The sequence below is a fragment of the Colossoma macropomum genome, unplaced genomic scaffold (genome assembly GCF_904425465.1).
Source record: "Colossoma macropomum unplaced genomic scaffold, Colossoma_macropomum, whole genome shotgun sequence".
Classification (NCBI taxonomy): domain Eukaryota; kingdom Metazoa; phylum Chordata; class Actinopteri; order Characiformes; family Serrasalmidae; genus Colossoma; species Colossoma macropomum.
Genome location: NW_023494784.1, coordinates 14,035,778 through 14,053,819, shown reverse-complemented (window position 1 = coordinate 14,053,819; position 18,042 = coordinate 14,035,778). Strand labels below are relative to the sequence as shown.

General features: G+C 38.6%; 2 protein-coding genes across 6 annotated transcripts in view; both read right to left on the bottom strand.

The window, feature by feature from the left end:
* sytl5 (synaptotagmin-like 5) overlaps positions 1 to 12,488 on the bottom strand; it is a 28,184-nt gene extending 15,696 nt beyond the window's left edge. For 4 of the 5 annotated variants that reach the window (XM_036568585.1, XM_036568675.1, XM_036568756.1 and 1 more), the window contains exons 1-3: positions 12,347 to 12,488; positions 5,514 to 5,810; positions 473 to 682 (exon numbers count right to left, since the gene is read on the bottom strand). In XM_036568585.1, coding sequence (XP_036424478.1) covers positions 473 to 682; positions 5,514 to 5,632 — 329 coding nt within the window. In that variant the 5' untranslated portion in view covers positions 5,633 to 5,810; positions 12,347 to 12,488. Of the gene's footprint in view, positions 1 to 472; positions 723 to 5,513; positions 5,811 to 12,346 lie in introns of those variants that run through there. The other variant, XM_036568918.1, reaches the window with a different exon arrangement.
* A 984-nt stretch (positions 12,489 to 13,472) lies between these two features.
* On the bottom strand, positions 13,473 to 17,559 carry asb11 (ankyrin repeat and SOCS box containing 11). Its single transcript, XM_036573340.1, has 7 exons — positions 17,367 to 17,559; positions 16,300 to 16,379; positions 15,294 to 15,401; positions 15,013 to 15,163; positions 14,476 to 14,610; positions 13,765 to 13,950; positions 13,473 to 13,684 (listed from the first exon to the last, which is right to left on the bottom strand). Exons 1-7 carry the CDS (start codon positions 17,461 to 17,463, stop codon positions 13,560 to 13,562), a joined length of 882 nt encoding a protein of 293 aa, XP_036429233.1. The 5' UTR covers positions 17,464 to 17,559; the 3' UTR covers positions 13,473 to 13,559.
* Positions 17,560 to 18,042: the final 483 nt, after the last annotated feature.

Sequence of the window (18,042 nt, the reverse complement as noted above, 5' to 3'; positions counted from 1 at the left end):
ATAAGAAATAATAAAAAAAAATCAATCAATCAAAGTTGAACTTCTGAATGACAGAACAAACAGATTTAAGTTTCAGGATGGTAATAAGTTAATCATATTGTGATAATCTTCATCATATTATGGTCTAGGAGTCCAGGAGTCCATGAAAGCACTACTGGCTGTATTTTTACTGGGTAGGAAGGATGGCATAGCTTTTCTCTGTTAATGTTTCTACCAATTGAGGGTATATGTTGGGTAAACAGATTTGATCAGCTAGCTCTTTCCCCCAACTATGAAGAATTGTCTTATCCTGAGGCTGTATGAAAGCCAACTGCAAAATATGTAAAAGGAATTTTTCAAACTTACTGGTCAGCAGCTGAAGAGGGAAAACCGCAATTGGTAGAATAACAGATCTTAAGTGATCTATAATTGCCTTTAAGTAACTCTGGGCCAAAACTCCTGTCATGTGTAAATTAATTTCGGGATGACTCACGCAGTCTTGGCGCAGACAGTGCACTTGATGTGACTGCTGTTTGGGGACACAGCCGTGCAGAAGCTGCAAACACGGCGTCGGCAGTCAGCGCACACATTGCCCCTCTGCACTATGAGGCCCAGAGCACGTAGACACACACCACACTCACGCTGTTCTGGGTTGCTGCGCCGGCCGCCTCGCTTCAGCTCCAGGAGCTCATTCTTCAGCTTCCTGTGGAGACGGCAAGCACCAGTTCTAGCAGGCACCAGATCTAGCAGGTTTAATAACAAAAAAGGACAAAACCAGCAAACCAGGGCCTGAGTAAAGACAATAACTAATCAAGTCAAGCCAAAGTCTATTTACATAGCGCTTTTTACAACAGACGTTGTCACAAAGCAGCTTTACAGAAAAAACGACAGTGGCAAGGAAAAACTCCCTAAGAGCAAGAAGAAAAAACTTTTAGAGGGACCAAGATTCAAAAGGGGAACCCATTCTCCTCTGGTCGACATCGGATAGCAAACAACATTAGTATAAAATATTAAAATACAGAGATGGGGAAAACAGGTGAAGCAATTGTTATTATTAAATAGTTTGAGTCTGTGCAGCAGCAGCAGTATCATCAGAAAGGTCAGTTCATGCAGGTGAGGTTTGCCCAGGATTGTACAGCGAAAAGCTCCATGGTGGTTGAACTGGTCCAGAACATTGGTGAGCAGTGGGCACTCGATCAAGGCAGAAGTTAACTCGGCAAAGAAAACACACAGAGAGTTAGTTCCATAAAGAGTGACTCATCACAGCTTACAGTGTTAACAGAGTACAGCAGAGACTCCAGCAGGTCTAGCTATTACAGCCTAACTGAAAGGGAGAGCCAGAAAGGTAACAGAGACATAAGGGCTCCCTGAGATGCCAGCGCCCCTCAGCTCCACCGTCAGCAAACTTGAGTGAATGCATGAGAGCAGCAGAATGACAGCACCAACACTTCCAGTTTACCATAATACTCTATGTCCATGAACCCCCAGATGTGTACCTTTTATCTAACAGGAAAAACGAATTACCAAAGGCTTGACTAAACAAGTTTGTTTTTAGCCTAGACTTAAAGACGGCTGTGTCCGAGTCACGAACACTCACTGGAAGATTATTCCAAAGCTGGGGGGCTTTGTATGAGAAGGCTCTACCCCCTGATGTAACTTAATTAATTCTCGGTACTAATAGTAAGCCAGCACCTTGTGATCTAAGCAGGCATGATGGTTCATGATAAGAGAGAAGTTCATTTAGGTACTGAGGGGACAGGCCGTTTAGAGCTTTATATGTCAGTAAAACAATTTTGTGATCAATGCAAAATTTAACTGGCAACCAGTGTAAGTTTGAGAAAACTGGGCTGATATGGTCAAACCCTGGCTGCAGCGTTCTGGATTAACTGAAGCTTGTTAAGACTTTTGCTGAAACATTCAGACATCAGTGCATTGCAGTAATCAAGCCTTGAGTTAATAAATGCATATACTAGCTTTTCTGAATCCTATAGAGGCATTTCTTAATCTGGCAATATTGCGGAGATGCAGGAAAGCTATTCTAGCAATATTTATTTTATGTGCAACAAAGAACAGATTAGGATCTATCGTGACACCAAGGTTTTTTACAGATGTACCTGATGCAACTGAGAAACTATTAAGTTTAAGCATTAAATTAGACAGGTCGTTTCTAGCAGCTTTTGGACCATAAAGAACAGTTCAGTACAAGGAAGTTACTCGACATCCAGTCTTTTATGTCTTTCATACAGCCCTCAATCTTATTAAGTTGAAGTTTATCATCTGGTTTTGTTGATATATATAACTGTGTGTCATCAGCATAGCAGTGGAAATTGATGCCGTGTTTACTGATAATGGTACCCAGTGGTAGCATATATAATGTGAATAATATAGGTCCTAAAACAGAACCTTGCAGAACACCATACTTTACTTTTGCAAGAACAGATGATTCACCGTTTACATTTACAATCTGATAGCAATCAGTCAGGTAAGATTTGAACCAGGAAAGGGCTATTCCTGTTATTCCTACAAGGTTTTCTAGTCTAACTAGTAAGATAGAGTGGTCTATCATATTAAATGCCGCACTAAGATCAAGGAGAACTAGCAAAGATACATTTCCTTGGTCAGAGAATAATAAGAGATTCCTATGCAAATAGGTACTTAGTTGTTTTACCACAGCTTTTTTTCAAGATCTTTGATATAAAGGGAAGATTCAAAATAGGTCTATAATTTGACAGTTTGCAGGGATCAAGATTAGCTTTCTTAATCAGAGGTCTAAATACTGCTAGTTTAAATATAGCCAAGGCTAAGAGAGGTGTTTATTATTGACAGAATAGTCTTGGTTGTTTCTGGCAAAATTTCTTTGAGGAATTGGATCTAATATGCAAGTACATGATTTTGAGGAGGAAATAATTTTAACTAGCTCTGTTTGTTGAAGTAAGGTACCAGCCTCTCTGCAGTAGTTACAATATTCTCAAGATCTGGATTAGCTTTGTAAGGAAGTTTAACTGCATGTTCTGAATTTCATGCCTGATTTTTTCAATTTTATTACTGAAGAAATTCATAAAATCCTTGCTGCTGTAGGCTGATGACATCTGGGGTTCAGTAATTGTCTGGTTCTTAGTCAATTTAGAAATAGTGCTAAATGATAATATAGGATTATTCTTATTATTTTCAAAGAGAGAGGAGAGATAGGTTGAGCATGCTGCAGTAAGTGCTCTTCTATACTCTATAAGGCTATCCTTCCAGGCAGACTGGAATACTTTTAGTTTAGTCAGGTGCCATTTTCGCTCTAGTTGTCTGACAGTCTGTTTTAAAGCTCGAGTATGATCAGTGTACCATGGGGCAAGCTTTTTCTGCCTTAATTTTTTTCTCTTTAATGGAGCCACATTATCTAGAGTAGAATGAAAAGTATCCTCTAAGCAGTTGGTATGATATTAGAGAGAAGCTGATAATTGTGGGAGGTTTCTGATAAAGTTACCAGCTTTGGAGGAAGTTATAGTCCACTGTGCTCCAGGGGAGAACGGCTAAAATAATATGTTTACACCAAAGGTCAAAGTCAAAGTTTATTTATATAGTGCATTTTACAACAGGCGTTGTCACTAAGCAGCTTTACAGAAAAATCTGGGTCCAAGCCCCAGTGAGCAAGCCAATGGCGACAGTGGCAAGGAAAAACTCCCTAAGAGCAAGAGGAACCTTGGGAGGAACCAAGACTCAAAAGGGGAACCCATCCTCCTCTGGTCGACACCAGATAGGAAACAGTGTTAGTATAAACTATTAAAATACAAAAACAGGGAAAAACAGGTGAAGCAATGGTTATAATTAGAAAGGTCAAAATTAAGTTAAGAGTGTGGCTGCAATAATGAGTAGGCCCCTTATATTTTGAGTGAAACCCACAGTCTAAGATAGTCTAAGATAGATACAAATGCCTTACTTAGTGGATCTTGTGGTTTATTAAAGTGGATATTAAAATCTCTGTAAACTATTACTTTATTTGAAAATGGTATTAAACTTAATAGAACGTCAGAAAATTCCTGTAGAACTGAGAACACAGCCCTGGCGGCCTATAGATTGTAACTAGTGAAAAGAAATTCTTATTTGTTCCTCGATTACTTATATTAAGAAAAATAATTTCAAAAGAAGAGAATTTGTATCCTACTTTCTGGCTCATGCCTAAAGCTTTTGTATAGATGGTTGCTATACCTCCACCCTGGCCTCTTAAATGAGGGGTGTGCGCATAACTACAGCCTGTGGGGGTGGCTTCATTTAGACCAATGTATTCATCAGATCTGAACCACGTTTCTGTTAGGTACAGGGCATCAAAATTATGAACAGTAATAATTTCATTTACAATGATGGCCTTAGATGTAAGAGATCTTATGTTAAGCAGTCCTAGTTTTAGACCAAAGGTGCTGTCACTACAAACTGGTTTAACTGGTCTGATATTGATTAAATTAGTAGATCAAACTTTTCGAGGATTGTTGATGTTTTGTTTTATTCAGGGAACAGAAACAGTCTCAACTGGGTGGAACCTATGTGGCGTCTCAAGGCAGCTAGCAGATGGTCAGCCTGTTTGTCTGCTGCCTGGCCTTGGCCCTGGTTTGTCAGCAACTGATTGTCCTACACTGACGGCTGTCTGAGAGACTACAAGCTATGCTACAGGAAATGAGAGCAGCACCCTCCCATAATGGGTGGATACCATTGGGCACCTGGAGCTTCTAACAGTGAGTCTAAGCCCTGCTGACGAGCCCTGCTCTTTTCTAACTTCTGGATGCAACAGCTCACGGTCTGCCATACTGATACTTACATTGTTTCCTGGGCTGAATTCTGTTCCAGGTGTCTCGCGAATCCGATGAGAGAAGAAGTGACTTCCAAAAGTCGGTGGTTGTAATTAATTACGAGTAATATGCAGCAGCTAATTGAAAAGGTAAAAAGAGACTAGCAAGATACAGCAGGAAGCAGCAAACACTCCTGCCAGCAACTTCAAAAAAAGGACTCTATTTAAGCTTTTACTAGGTAAATGGACAGATGGGTAGTAAATACGAAAGAAACAACAACAAAATACACAGCTCAGAAATGCATAGAAAAAAGTATATATATATATATGGAAGCTGACTGGGTTACACAAATGCTAGATTAAGAAACACTCTTGTAGAGGATTGATACTGTAAAGCTGGGGTGCTCAAATGGGTTCTTTCTAGGCCACAGCACTGTAGAGATAAGTATTTTTATATATGTGATATAAAATGCTATAGGAATACAGCATACATACACATACATATATATATATATATATGCTGTATTCATATAGCATTTTATATCATATCACTATATAGTCATTTTGTTAAGTAATACAGTAATGAAAAACCTAGGACTAGTTTGCTAATTAGATTTCTCGTATTATGCAAATCCGCAAAAAATGTTAGATGGAGCTAAATTGTCCAAATTGCAAAACAGTTTGTCTTAGACCAAGGACTTTTGACCATATTCCAGTCATTCACACTTTATAGGGGATAAAGCAGAAAAAAGCATGAAGCTACCGTATTCGCTTCTCCTCTCGTTTGCGGAGTTTCTCGTCTTTCTGTAGAACACTGAGGATCAGCTCTCGCTCATGTTCCAGGAGGAAGGACAGGTTGAGAACCTCTGTTGTCTTGGCCATGACAGTTCAGATGTTTGGTCACACCACTTAAACACTGAGTGTTCAAAGTCACTCCATGGCTTAGCAAGGCCTTTAGATCATGTGACTCATCCTGAAGTTTCTGCAACTAGTTGAATGTCAATTGAAAATTGGTCCTTGTCTCTGTGCAAATTTTCACCTGCAGAAGTCTGTAGCCATTCTGTAAAATCAGAAATAATCTGTTAGTAGTAATCATAGGTTAAACAACTAACTGCTAAATAATACAGTAATCACAAGATAGTATAGATAACACAAACCGAGCATGTTATGTTCAGTGAAAGAGCTAGGTTCAGCATTTACTCTCCTTCCAGGTTAAGTATGTAAGCATGTGAGGTAAGTTTTAGCACCTCCAAGAAAATAGCCATGAATCTACATACCAAAATGCCCAACCTTATGTAATTTGTCAAAAGATTAACTTGTAAAATCACTGGCAACATTTTTGTTATACATAATAATTGTGAACAATACAGGCTATAAACAAATAAATTGCATCCAAGTCTTATAATATGGTCTTAGGCTTCATAAATATCATGTTTTGTTAAACACTATGTCTTATTTAAGATTTAAGGCTGAGTGACTGTCAATAAGTGACTGAGTGATCACATAGTGGCTTGTGTACTGTGGCAGTGAGAGTAAGGACAGGAAAAAGAATGAAACTTTGCTGTGTGCAACTGCTCTTGCACAGCAGCAATGAACAAGCTCCATGGTGACACAAGGTGTGCTTTCTCCCAGGCTCCCACCTTGTGTACACACACACACACCTGTAGGTGTACACTCTGCCCTGAGCAAACACACACACGCACACCATCCCCATACCTGGTGTTACACAACACATGCCCACACACTTGACAGAAGCACTAATTATGAGAGAGCAATTAGCACCCTGACTTACCAACTGTTAACACCTTTGTTTTATTAGCACTTGGAATTCTAGTAAAGCAGATGGAAAAGACATTGACAGATAGTACAAACATCAAAAGATTTATGGAAAATGTAGTTAAGTGCAGAAACCTTCAGAAAGAAGGCCAGCAAGCTGACAGTCTGAACCCGCCGGAGCAGATAATAAGACTAATCTAATGCAGCATGCACATTCACCACAAACACTAAGCCTTCTATTGATGAGGCTCATCAATTTTTAATATGCTCTAGAGAGGATCTATTAACAGGATTTTAAAAACACCACCACAGAACTGAAAAATGTAAATTAGTAGATTAGTACTGGTCAAGGGACTGGAATGACTTTGGAAAAAAACCTTGATTCTGTGATCTACTACTTTTGTGTTGATTTTGAAATGTCCTGCTGGAAGATCCAACCATGGCCTAGTTTGAACTTCCTGGTTGAGGCAGTCAGGTTTTGATTTTATTTCTGCTGGTACTTGATAGAGTCTGTGATACCATGTATCCAAATAAACTGTCCAGGGCCTTTGGAAGAAAAACAGCCCCACAGCATGAAAGATCCACCACTATACTTAACAGTGGGGATGCGGTACTTTTCTTCATGGCTGTCTTTGTGTCTACACCAAACTCTCCTCTGGTACATGTTGCCAAAAGCTCTATTTTGGTGTCCTCTGACCATGGTCCTACTGAAAGTATCAGAAGCTCATAGCAAACTGTAGGTGCTTAAGATTGTTGGCTCTTTCTTCTGGCAACCCTCTCAAACAACTTGTGGTTATGTAGGTAGCATTTGATTTTAGTCTGTGAGATGTTCAGACCCCAAGACCTAACTAATGTCTGCAATTCCCTTTCTGTGATCCCTGGAGATTCTTTTTACCAGCTGAACCATCCTCGTCACTGTTCATGGGGTCAATACAGACATATGTTCTCTTCCTGGCAGATTCTTAACATCTCCAGGTGTTTTTAATTTCTAAATTATTGCCTCATAGTGAAAAAGGACATTTTAAACTGTGTAAATTATTTTCTTGTAGTCATTTCCTTTTGTCGCACATCACTGCTGTTTTCTCTGCTCTTTCTCATACTGACTGAGGGAAGTTGGCATGTGTTTCGATATGATTTACTTTACTCTATGAAAGCCACAAATCCTTTAGCGCAAAGAAATACTAATTACTCTGTTCTCTGTACAAGGATCCTATATTTACATCCAATGAATAAGGATGAAATTAGACTATTTTTGTGTCTGCATTTCTGCTATCGGAAATAGCCACACATATAGGTGTACAACAACACATTCCTCAAGTTGATTTGCTCTTATATTTTTTGGGTTAACAAGCAGTGACATGTCTCCATCAACACAGTGACTGGTACTGTAGCTGAAATGTCTAGTCTCCCCTACTGTCTGACAAAATCAGTGCAAAACCACCCACATATACTGTTAGTAACACACACACCTGACGCAGCACCGTCATCACCCACCTCAAAGCAAGACATGATTAGTCTCATTGGAATCTTAATGAGTTTTTATCAGAGATGGATTAAAAGGTGCTGTTCAAACCTCAAGTAACTTCTGCCATCTGTTTTAGACTGTTGACATTAACATATGGTTTCAAGCTCTTAATCCTGTTAGAATCACAACTTCTCTGACACAATCAAACAGGCCGACATGGTGAGTTTAGTGAAATGTCTCGGCTGTGAATTAGCCTAAGTGAAAGTTCAGTTTAGATCTTACTAAGCTCAAATACTTTCTAAAAAGCCTACCCCAAAAGTTAATTGGAAAGACCTCAGTATATGTTGTAAAAATACACACACAATATTTTATGTTCTCTAAAAATCTATGGCTTTATTTAAGATAACTGACATATGGATGTCATCATTATTTTAGATGTGCAATGCACGTTGGGTAGATGATGTCAATTGGTTGCTCTAGAGGTTAACTCAAGTTGTTCTGGCCAAAGGATGCTGCTCAATATAGTTAAAACATATTGCGTCATATTGTTCTGCTTTTGGAACAACTAGGAAATTTCTGTTAAACATCTCAGCTTTCTTAGCAAAAAGAAAAGGAGTAAAAGAGTAGAAATGCACAATGATATCAGAATCATACTGACAGACATTTGCCTAAATAAAAATATCAGCATCAGAAAGATATAAAAATGTTTGTGAATCAGCATCAGTAGTCACGTATACATGCAGCCTGATAATCCATTAATAATCTGATTAACAGCTCAGTCAGAACAGAATACATCCATGTATACACCTCAAATCGGAATAGACTACAATTTCTATCCGACAGAATGAGGTGGGTAATCCTGTAAATAATCCGCTAAACAGAAGAATAATAGCCATGTAAACACCTACATCCTATTACATTTCCACATGGAAAGTTTAAGCACGTTCCACGCATGCACGTTCGCATCATAGCAAAAGTTTATTAAGTGACCCTTACTAGTCCCAAAACAGGGAAATTTCACCTCTGCACCTCTTCAGTCACGTACTGTCGGCTCAGGGGATCAAACCAGCGACCTTCCAGTCACAGGGCTAACCTCCCTAACCTCCAGCCAATGACTGCCCCAATATGCATAAACAGGAGATGATGTTTATGCTTTGAATGCTTTCCCATATTGTTTCATCCTAGAAAAGTGTGGGGAAAATACTCATGGACAAACAGAGTTAATAGTGAGGCAAGCCAAAACTGCTTTGAATTGAATTGGCATTTGCTCGTCCACATTTCTGTGGTTTCCTGCAATGAATAAGTAATGTAACATTTGTTGTTATCTCTCCACTAAAGTGGTAACTCTGAAGAGGGCAGAATCCAGTCCAATTACAGCTAACATAGAATATAGACCAATTAAAAATTGTGTGTTATCAGTAACCAGTGGTCTAATTCTTCATCTGGTAGCCGGCGATAGGCACGGATTTAAAATCTCACAGCTACACAGTGTAAATGTGTAAGAATAGCCTAGCTTTAGCTGTTCAGCTAAAACTGTTTTTCTTGTCAGTAAGACAGGACCGTGTTCATTTTGCAGCATAAAATTGTGCTGCTGTGTATAACATTAGACATGGATGCTGCTCTTGCTTTTATCAGTTGTTGAATTGTTTTGTTATTGATCATGTTCAGTTTACTGACCAAGTTGGTTATTCACTTTTTAATTTTCCTTCACTTCTCGCTATATGTTGCTGTTTATTGTGTGTTTAGTGAAGGTTTTTCACTTCAGATATACGACTGCAGTACTTTTCAATTGTGCACCACAGAAATAATTCATCTTCTAAAGTTGTCTGTCATTGGTTTACTGTTGCTATGGATATTGGTCCTGCGCCCACTGATCTGAAACGCACATGGGCTGGCGGTGACTAACCAGTGTGCTCTCCCTCTTTTGAATTCAAGTAATCTGCTGTTGCCGGTCCAAACTGTTTTTTAGTCAGTAAAGCTGGAGTAAACATTATGACCGTTCAGGTTCATCGGCAGGTCGTTTTGAGATGCAAAAATGCAAAAGAAATGTCAAGTGTGGCGTGAGAGCATGAGACCTAAATGCATGAGTCTCACACCCAATGCACGAGAGCTGGGGGCTCTGCAATAACATGACAGATGAAAGGATGTTGTTTATCACCCATTTTCAAAGCTAAAAATTAATTAGAAAAACATCTTTGTCGTAAATCTCACCACACTGAACATAAATCAAGAGCAATGTTCATGGCTACAAATAGCAATAGTTAGTGCTGCAAAATGAACATGATTCTGTTTAACTAGGTCTACAAACTAAGCAGTAACCAATGCTAAAACATAGGTTACCCATACTCATTTCCACTGTGTAGCTGTTTGCTTCCATGCCTATCCAGTGCAACCAGCGGAAGAATTTGACAGTACCACTGGTAAAAGGCTCTTATTAACTGGCCTATATTTTATGTAATTGGACAATATTCTGCCATCATAGTGTAGGTTGACTAGGTCAGCAGATAACAGATTATCATTGGTGAATGAGATTGGAACTTAGCAGCTTTCAAGCCTTGGCTACTCTTAAAGCTTAAATGATGTCACTATCATATCACTTAAAAATATGCATTATTTCTATGAGCAAGTTAAGCATAACTCAAATGATAACTTTATTTACATTTAATTTAACTATATTAAATTTGTATATGCAGTGTTATTGTGGAAACTGATATACACTGGAGCACATTTTTGATGCTCTTTCAACTTTTATTTACTTATAATCGAGATGGAATTTCAGATACTTCCTGAATAGGGAACATTAAAAGTACCACAGAAGTACCACAAAGGGTTCTTTAAGCATAAAAGCCTCTATACCAAATAAAAAAAAGAAACAAGACATCCACTGAAAGGTTGTTTAGGGATCAAAAAAATATTCTTCTATGGCACTGAGCAAGGAGCCATTTTGGCACCTTTTGTTAAAGAGTGTTGTGCAACTAGGACATATAATAATGAGAATGTAGAATAGGAACCCTGTGTTTTCTTTATTATGTTATTTTGATGCCGTAATAAGTAAAAATAAAAAATACTAAGAAAAAAACATGGTACCTGCGTTACCTTTCTGCATCAACCACAGACATGCATCAATAGTTAATAGACATGATTCCTCCTGAAGTCAGCCTTGTTATGTACTAGTTTACTATGCCAAAATAACCTATTTTTATAAGTTTTACCTTTTTTCAGTGACTCTAATATTTAATAATGACATACAATCCCCCCAAAAATATTTAAGAACTCAAACATGAATATAAAGTCAATTTGTTGAGAACATTATTGTTTAACACAGTACATCAAACTTTTTTGACATTGTCACTATTATGAGAATAATCAAAAAATCAAAAAACCTGAGATACTAAGTGATTATTTCTAGATACTAAGTGAAACTTTTGACATACTGCTGCCAGAAACAGATATCTCTCACGTGTGGGTCTTTAGACCACAGATGAAAAGCCTTTTTGGTTGCCTTATACCACCTTAACACAAAGACATCAGATACTAAACCAAATTCTGATGGCTGTAGACAGCTCTCCCTGGAGCCAAATCAAACGTCACCATAATGACTTTGAAACATAACCATTCACCAATACACTAAGCCTCAGTAGCCTAATCCCAAATCCACAGTTGGATTACCGGTGCAATATATGCAAATATTTTATCCTACTTTTAAACATGAATCGTGTTTTCTTGTTCATTTTTAAAAGCTTTTCATCGGTCACAATAAAATCAGATCGAAAATGGGGCCATAACAGGCTCATTTGCTCCTTTGTATCCACAGTGGTATTTGGGAACTTTTGTTCACACCAAGGACAATTTTAACAGAAAAGAAGAAAAGCAAAGAAAAACAGAAGAGAAAATAAAAGAAAGAAGGACCCTGTCGTCTGCTGCATTGCACCTGTTCCAACAGCTGGCATAGGGACGAAGCTACTCGTACGTGCCGGTGAGGAAAGAGCAGGAAAACAGGAAAAGGCTGTTTCATTCCTAAGAGCCTTGGCCTCGTTTCATCAGTGAGGGCTGCTGCTATGGCCACTTCCAGTTTGAACAAATTAGTATATTCATATAAGCCGTTAAACCGTATGACAACATGCCAGACTAAAACACCTTTCGACTAATAATCATCTCAAATGTTTCCAATGCTGTTCGAATACGAGAGAAAAACGAAAAAGAAAAGGACCATCAGAGTTCCCGCTTTTTCCGCCTGCTCTCCTCCTCAGCGTCGCCGTTTTCCCTCCTCAAACGAGGACACTGTCGTGTGGGTTTCCCTGATTTCTGAGAGAAAACGACCACCTAGACCTTTTAGGAAGGAAAGCAACTCCTACCTCGACGACCGTCTTTTACGTCGTTATACGCCAAAAGGCAGCACTGCGCTGCGCGTAATGAAGTGCAGACCTGTATGTGACTGACTGGATACTGTCAATACTGTTGGGCTAAGGAGAGAACTCCACCATCCGAGTGGCTCAATGCGGGGGCGGAGGCTCGACTATATGGAGGTGTGGTTTGGGCTATACGCTTGCATTACGCGCGTAAGCCAGCTGGAATCCCCCTCACGTCTCCGCTTAGCACAGATAAAGTGCAGCGAAGCACAACATCGCCTTGCAATACAGTAATGTAGAGTCGAGTTTAGGTATAAAAACATAGCAGCTGGCTGCAAAATGTCGCCAGTCAAATGATGAGCAAATATGGAGCAAATACAGAAACAATTGCTCACAAATTTGGAGCATTTTGATATACCCACACCAATAAAATATCTACACTTTATGCCCATTCGTCCAATGTTTAGAGACACTTGCCCCCTTAATGTTGCAGTAACAGCCTTTAGTCTTATAGTAAAGCCTTACACTAGATGTTTAACATTGTTGTGATGATTGCATTCAACGACAGGAATATTAGTAAGGTCATCTACTGATGATAGAACACAAAGGGCACTCATGCAAAGTGTATTCCATCACTTCAGAATCCGCTGTTTCACTGCCCCACATAGCCCAATGCTGAGCAGCATTATACCAATCAAGCAGATGCTTGGTATTGGGCATGGTGACCTTAGGCTCATGTGCAGCTGCTCCAGACCATCCCTTTCTATTGGCAATGCTTTCCAATACAGGTTATACAATGTGAGTGTGCAGTTGAAATCGGTGCACCCAGTGCTGACACTGTAATGTTGGACTAGCGTCAGAATAAGAATCTTTAACACACAATATTTTATGATTATAGTGATCTTTAAAAATTGTTTAAAAATCTCAAAAGATCTCAAACATGTAAACAGTTCAACTGAACACATCAACCCTCATTTTAATTGTTACTGTGTTGCCGTCTGTTGTTTACCTCTGGTAAAACAAGAATTTGTACTGCCAACAGAAATTAATGCAATATTCAACCTAAAGGACTCATCAAAATCAATAAACAATCATAGCTGAATATATATTTTTTATTTTAATGTCAGCAAACACATTTAAAATCATTTACAAAAATGTGTGTAACTACAAATGCATTCTGTGTATTTTGTGGCATAAGCAGTGTGTGTGTGTTTATGTGTTACTGATACAGAACATAATTGTGCAAGATATGTGGTAAATAGAGCACTCTTGCTCTGTTCAATCTTTTTTGGCCCAAAGTACGACGAATGCACAACCTGCTTATCTGTGACAGGGAGCATGGACCTAAAATGCAAGAACACACGAAAATTAGTGTGTTTGTGTATTTTTATACAACCGAAAAATATGTGTGTGTGTTCTCTTGCCTGCTGTCTGCAGTAGATGTTTGATGCTGTTATCTGTAGCCAGGTCAAGAGGTGTTCTGCCTTCTGAATTCCTACGTTTCCCATCAGCCCCATGCTCCAGCAACAGCGCTACCTCTTTGACTCCGCCCACTCTGACAGCAGCATGCAGTGGTGCGTCAAGGCCACACCCCTGGTGCACATCAGCACCTGAACCATTAAGGACACAGTAACAGTATACAACACTTAATAACATTATTTAATATTCAGTACTGTCCATACAAAATAAGCCATCTGGAAAAATGATGTTTAAAGCTATTTATCTTGGCAGTAAGTGTTGATTTGCTCTGAAAAACACTAAGAAGACATTTAAAACAAATTTTAACACAATAAAATATGATTTCATGCCTAGCAGTATGTTAGCATTACCATTTACAAGCCTCTTTGTAATTACCTGTTTTAGGCTAATTAATACTTTCTGTGAAATCAGGTGTACAAGTGGAATACAGGAAATAGCTGGGGTGCATCAAGGTGTTTTAATCATCTCACAACTTTTGAATTTCTTGTTATTTTATAATGTATTATAAATAATGTTAAATATGGTTTTTGCAAACAAAAACAAACTTTTTTCAGCATTATTAATATGCCTATCAGAGAGGAAGTTGCAGTGCAGTTCATTTCCCTGTATTTGTAACCTGCACCTGTGTTTGAACAAGATAATGTGTTTGTACTGACCTAAGATGAGAAGTCTCTGCACACAGTCTGTGCTCCTGGCTTCACACGCACAGTACAGCGGCGTCCCCACTCCTGCCATCTCCAAATCAGCATTCACACCATGAGACAGCAGCAGCTCCACACACTCTGTGTGATCTCAAATGCAATCACAAGCACCTTCACATAAACTTGATTTAAACTTCATTTTTAGTCAACGAACACAAATTGTACTAATAATAATGCCTAATAATATTCACCACAATATTCACAGAGCAACACTTGAAACTGTCCCAAGTTTGGGAGCATTTTCAGAATATTAAAAAATATTGGAAAACAAAACCAACAATTTACGATTTAGGCAAACCATCTCTTCATACCAAAGAAGTAAAAATATATCTAGTGTTCTTAAATGTCTGTTTTATGTTAACAAGATTTTTGCAGGTATTTCTTTATTAACTAAAAAGTGAGAGCAAAAAAAGCTCAAATTTATCAAAAGAATACGGCTGGAGCAAAGACAAAATAAACACACTCCAAAAAAGTTTACATGAATAAACTCACTTCTCTTTGCTGCTTCATGGATAGGTGAGTTGAGCAGGTGAGCTGGGTGGTGGACAGAGCTGTGCATCAAAAGGAGACTGAGGAGGGCAGAGTTTCCACTGTAGCAGGCATTAAAGAGAGGTGTGGCTCCATCAACAGACACAGCACTTGCCTGAGAGAGCATGTACACGCAGATAAAAACTGTTTCACACATACTTATGATTACAAAAATATAGTGAGGAACGAGAGTTACACTGAGAGAAAAAGAGAATGTGTAGTGGCAGTTCAGTACATCAACATACATCAGCTCCATGTTCCAGCAGAAATTTTGCACATGCCAAATGGCCACCAAGACAAGCCTCATGTAACGGAGTGACGCCATTCAGTGTGACCACACCAACAGGCAGTCCCTGTGCAAACACAAGCATGAGACAACTACTCAGGCTTACAGACTGCATATGTTACTGGTATTATATATACTTTTATTATGGGTGTAACGGTACATCCCGGTGCTATACATCACAAGATGGAACAAACTGTAATTTGCACGATTGTCTTTTCAAAATAAATGGAAAGAAACTTAGCCTTATGCATTTGGGTTTTTTTGTCTTTTAGGGTTGTACCGAAACATGATGTCAACTGAAACGTGACTTCTATGTACCGTGACACCCTTAGCTTCCATGTAAAAATTGTATAAGTGATGACTGGAAAGGGACAACTTATTGGTTCTATTTTAAATGCTGCTGCTTGATGTACAATTTGTCAGCTATCCATGTATATGTACAATTCAGGCCAAACATGTGGATGCAACACTAACTTTATAACATATTTTTTTTTCTGAAGATAATGAACACACATCTTTACTCTTTTTTTTTAAGTTTTTAAGACTTACACTAAGGCAGCTCTAAATGTGTTCACCTGATTCACACTTTCAGATGCTCCTGAATGCCTAATTAACTAAATCAAGCGTGTTATATTGTGAATTTTGTAAATAATTTACAACCGCTCAATGTAAGTAATGTAAGGAATGTTATTAGCAAAGACTTGAAGGCCTTTTACATATATATTTCATTAGAGTAACAATAAAGTCACTGCAAAGAGGTGAAATATTTTGAAAAAAAATATTTGGTTAAACGACATTAGTACTCCTGCTGCAGACAAATTAACTTAATTGTGAAATATTTCTGAAATTTAAAAAACTGCATGCCTATGACTTTGGCCTTTAGTGTTATTCTTCATTTAAAAAAAAAAAAAAGCATTCAGGAAAGATTTACTGGTCTATATAAATTGTCTGTGTCCTTTCTGTACCTGAGAGAGAAGTCTCTTCAGTGGGAGCAGGCGACCCTGCAAAGCAGCATCGTGGAGAGGAGTTCTGTCTGTCCAAGAACCTGGAGAACACACAATATTACAAACTGAGGCCATGAGCAGGCCCATCCCCCAGGGTCTCTCTCATGGACAACAAAGTTATCTCTGACCAACTCTAAACAGTGCACAGAAGCATTGAAACAATGTTAAACTGACTTTTTGTGATCAGTAACCCTAAGTGGTTACTTTTTTTAATTATTTGGCGACATCCCAAAAGCACTGCATTCCAAATATGTTCCTGGAGTACCCCTGCTGTGCACATTTTAGAGTTTTCCATGCTCTAACAAACCCGGTGCAATAATCAGCTAATTAGCAAGCCCTTTTTGAGTTGAAGGTGGCAGTGGGACATACTTCAAAATGCGCAGGGCAGGGGTGCTCCTGGCTTAGGGCTGGGAACCACTGACCTAAATCACAATCCAGCAGTTTAGATAAGTAATCAATTTAACTGGGTATTATCAATTGCTGAGCAATTCATGTAATAAATAGAACTAGGTTGCTGTATGTAAGAAGTGGCACTTAATAGAACTGAAAAGTAGCTAGAACTAGGGCTGCAAATTTGAAAGTGTGCAAGTTTCAAATAACAATAACTGCAATTGTAATTTAAATAATATTCTACTTTATTCACAGATGTCTTAAGAGTGGAGAAATGCAATATTATAATGCAGAGCTCGTGAACTGGCAGTCTAGCACACTACATTCAGCATTCAAGCCTCAAGCCTAAAAAATGTATGTGCTGGCATTTATGCCCAAAAAAGGCCTGAAACTTAATTTAAAGAAAACAATCACATTTAAATTACAACAATAGCATTTGACCAAAAACTCATAATTAGATTTTCCGCAAATGGTTCAGCCCTAGCTAGGATAATATAGTTCACTGCCTAATTCATTTTACAGTGAATGAATTATCATGTTTGTACTATAGAGTCTACCACCCAGACCTATGCCTCCTTTTCCATGAACACATGCAAACAAGCCTCATAAGTTTACATGGTCAGTAAGAAAAAACTTACCTGCCATAAGCGTGTTACACACTTGTCCCCCATACAGCTGAAAGTTATATTGCGTAAGTTGACTCCCTACAAAGACCTCAGGGTGCATCACATTCATTTTTCAGACTTCCTACAGCTTGTGCTCTGAAAAAACAACAAAGGTGCAAGCATGCAGTGCAGTGGGCCTTCACATTATATGGCCTTCACAAAAACACACTCCCCTTAGCAAACTGTACCACCCACCACTTATCATGCAGATATCCCTTCACACATACATCACTCCCCCACACAGGAGTGAAGATCCTCTACATAACAATGGGACATAGGATTTCTGTAACAGAAAACAGAAACAGAGTTTCACTTTGCCTCTCAAACACATCCTTTCAAACACTAACATTTTGAAGAATTTGATCCACAGTTCCTGCTGAGATTCGCAAAGCCTAACTAAACACAAAAAAAATCACCTACTTACCTTACTTGTACATAAATGTAGAGAAACAAAGTTGGTATGTTTAGTAGGCTCATAGGTTGAATTAAATAACTTGACGGGCATGGGCTCAGTAGAAAAACATTTGTTCACTCAAATTTGAATTAAGGCACAATGTGCCTGTAAGGTTTTGCGCCATTTACATTTCTATAAATCTATATTTACATAAACATTACAGCGATTCACTCCTTAAACTATGCAGGAATGAGA

Excerpts from the sequence above, each read along its gene's own strand:
- asb11 (XM_036573340.1), bottom strand. The coding sequence starts at position 17,463 with ATGAATGTGATGCACCCTGAGGTCTTTGTAGGGAGTCAACTTACGCAA. Across the intron at positions 16,380-17,366 it reads GTGTAACACGCTTATGGCAG|GTTCTTGGACAGACAGAACT; the intron begins GTAAGTTTTTTC and ends TGTGTTCTCCAG. Across the intron at positions 14,611-15,012 it reads CCATGAAGCAGCAAAGAGAA|ATCACACAGAGTGTGTGGAG; the intron begins GTGAGTTTATTC and ends ATTGCATTTGAG.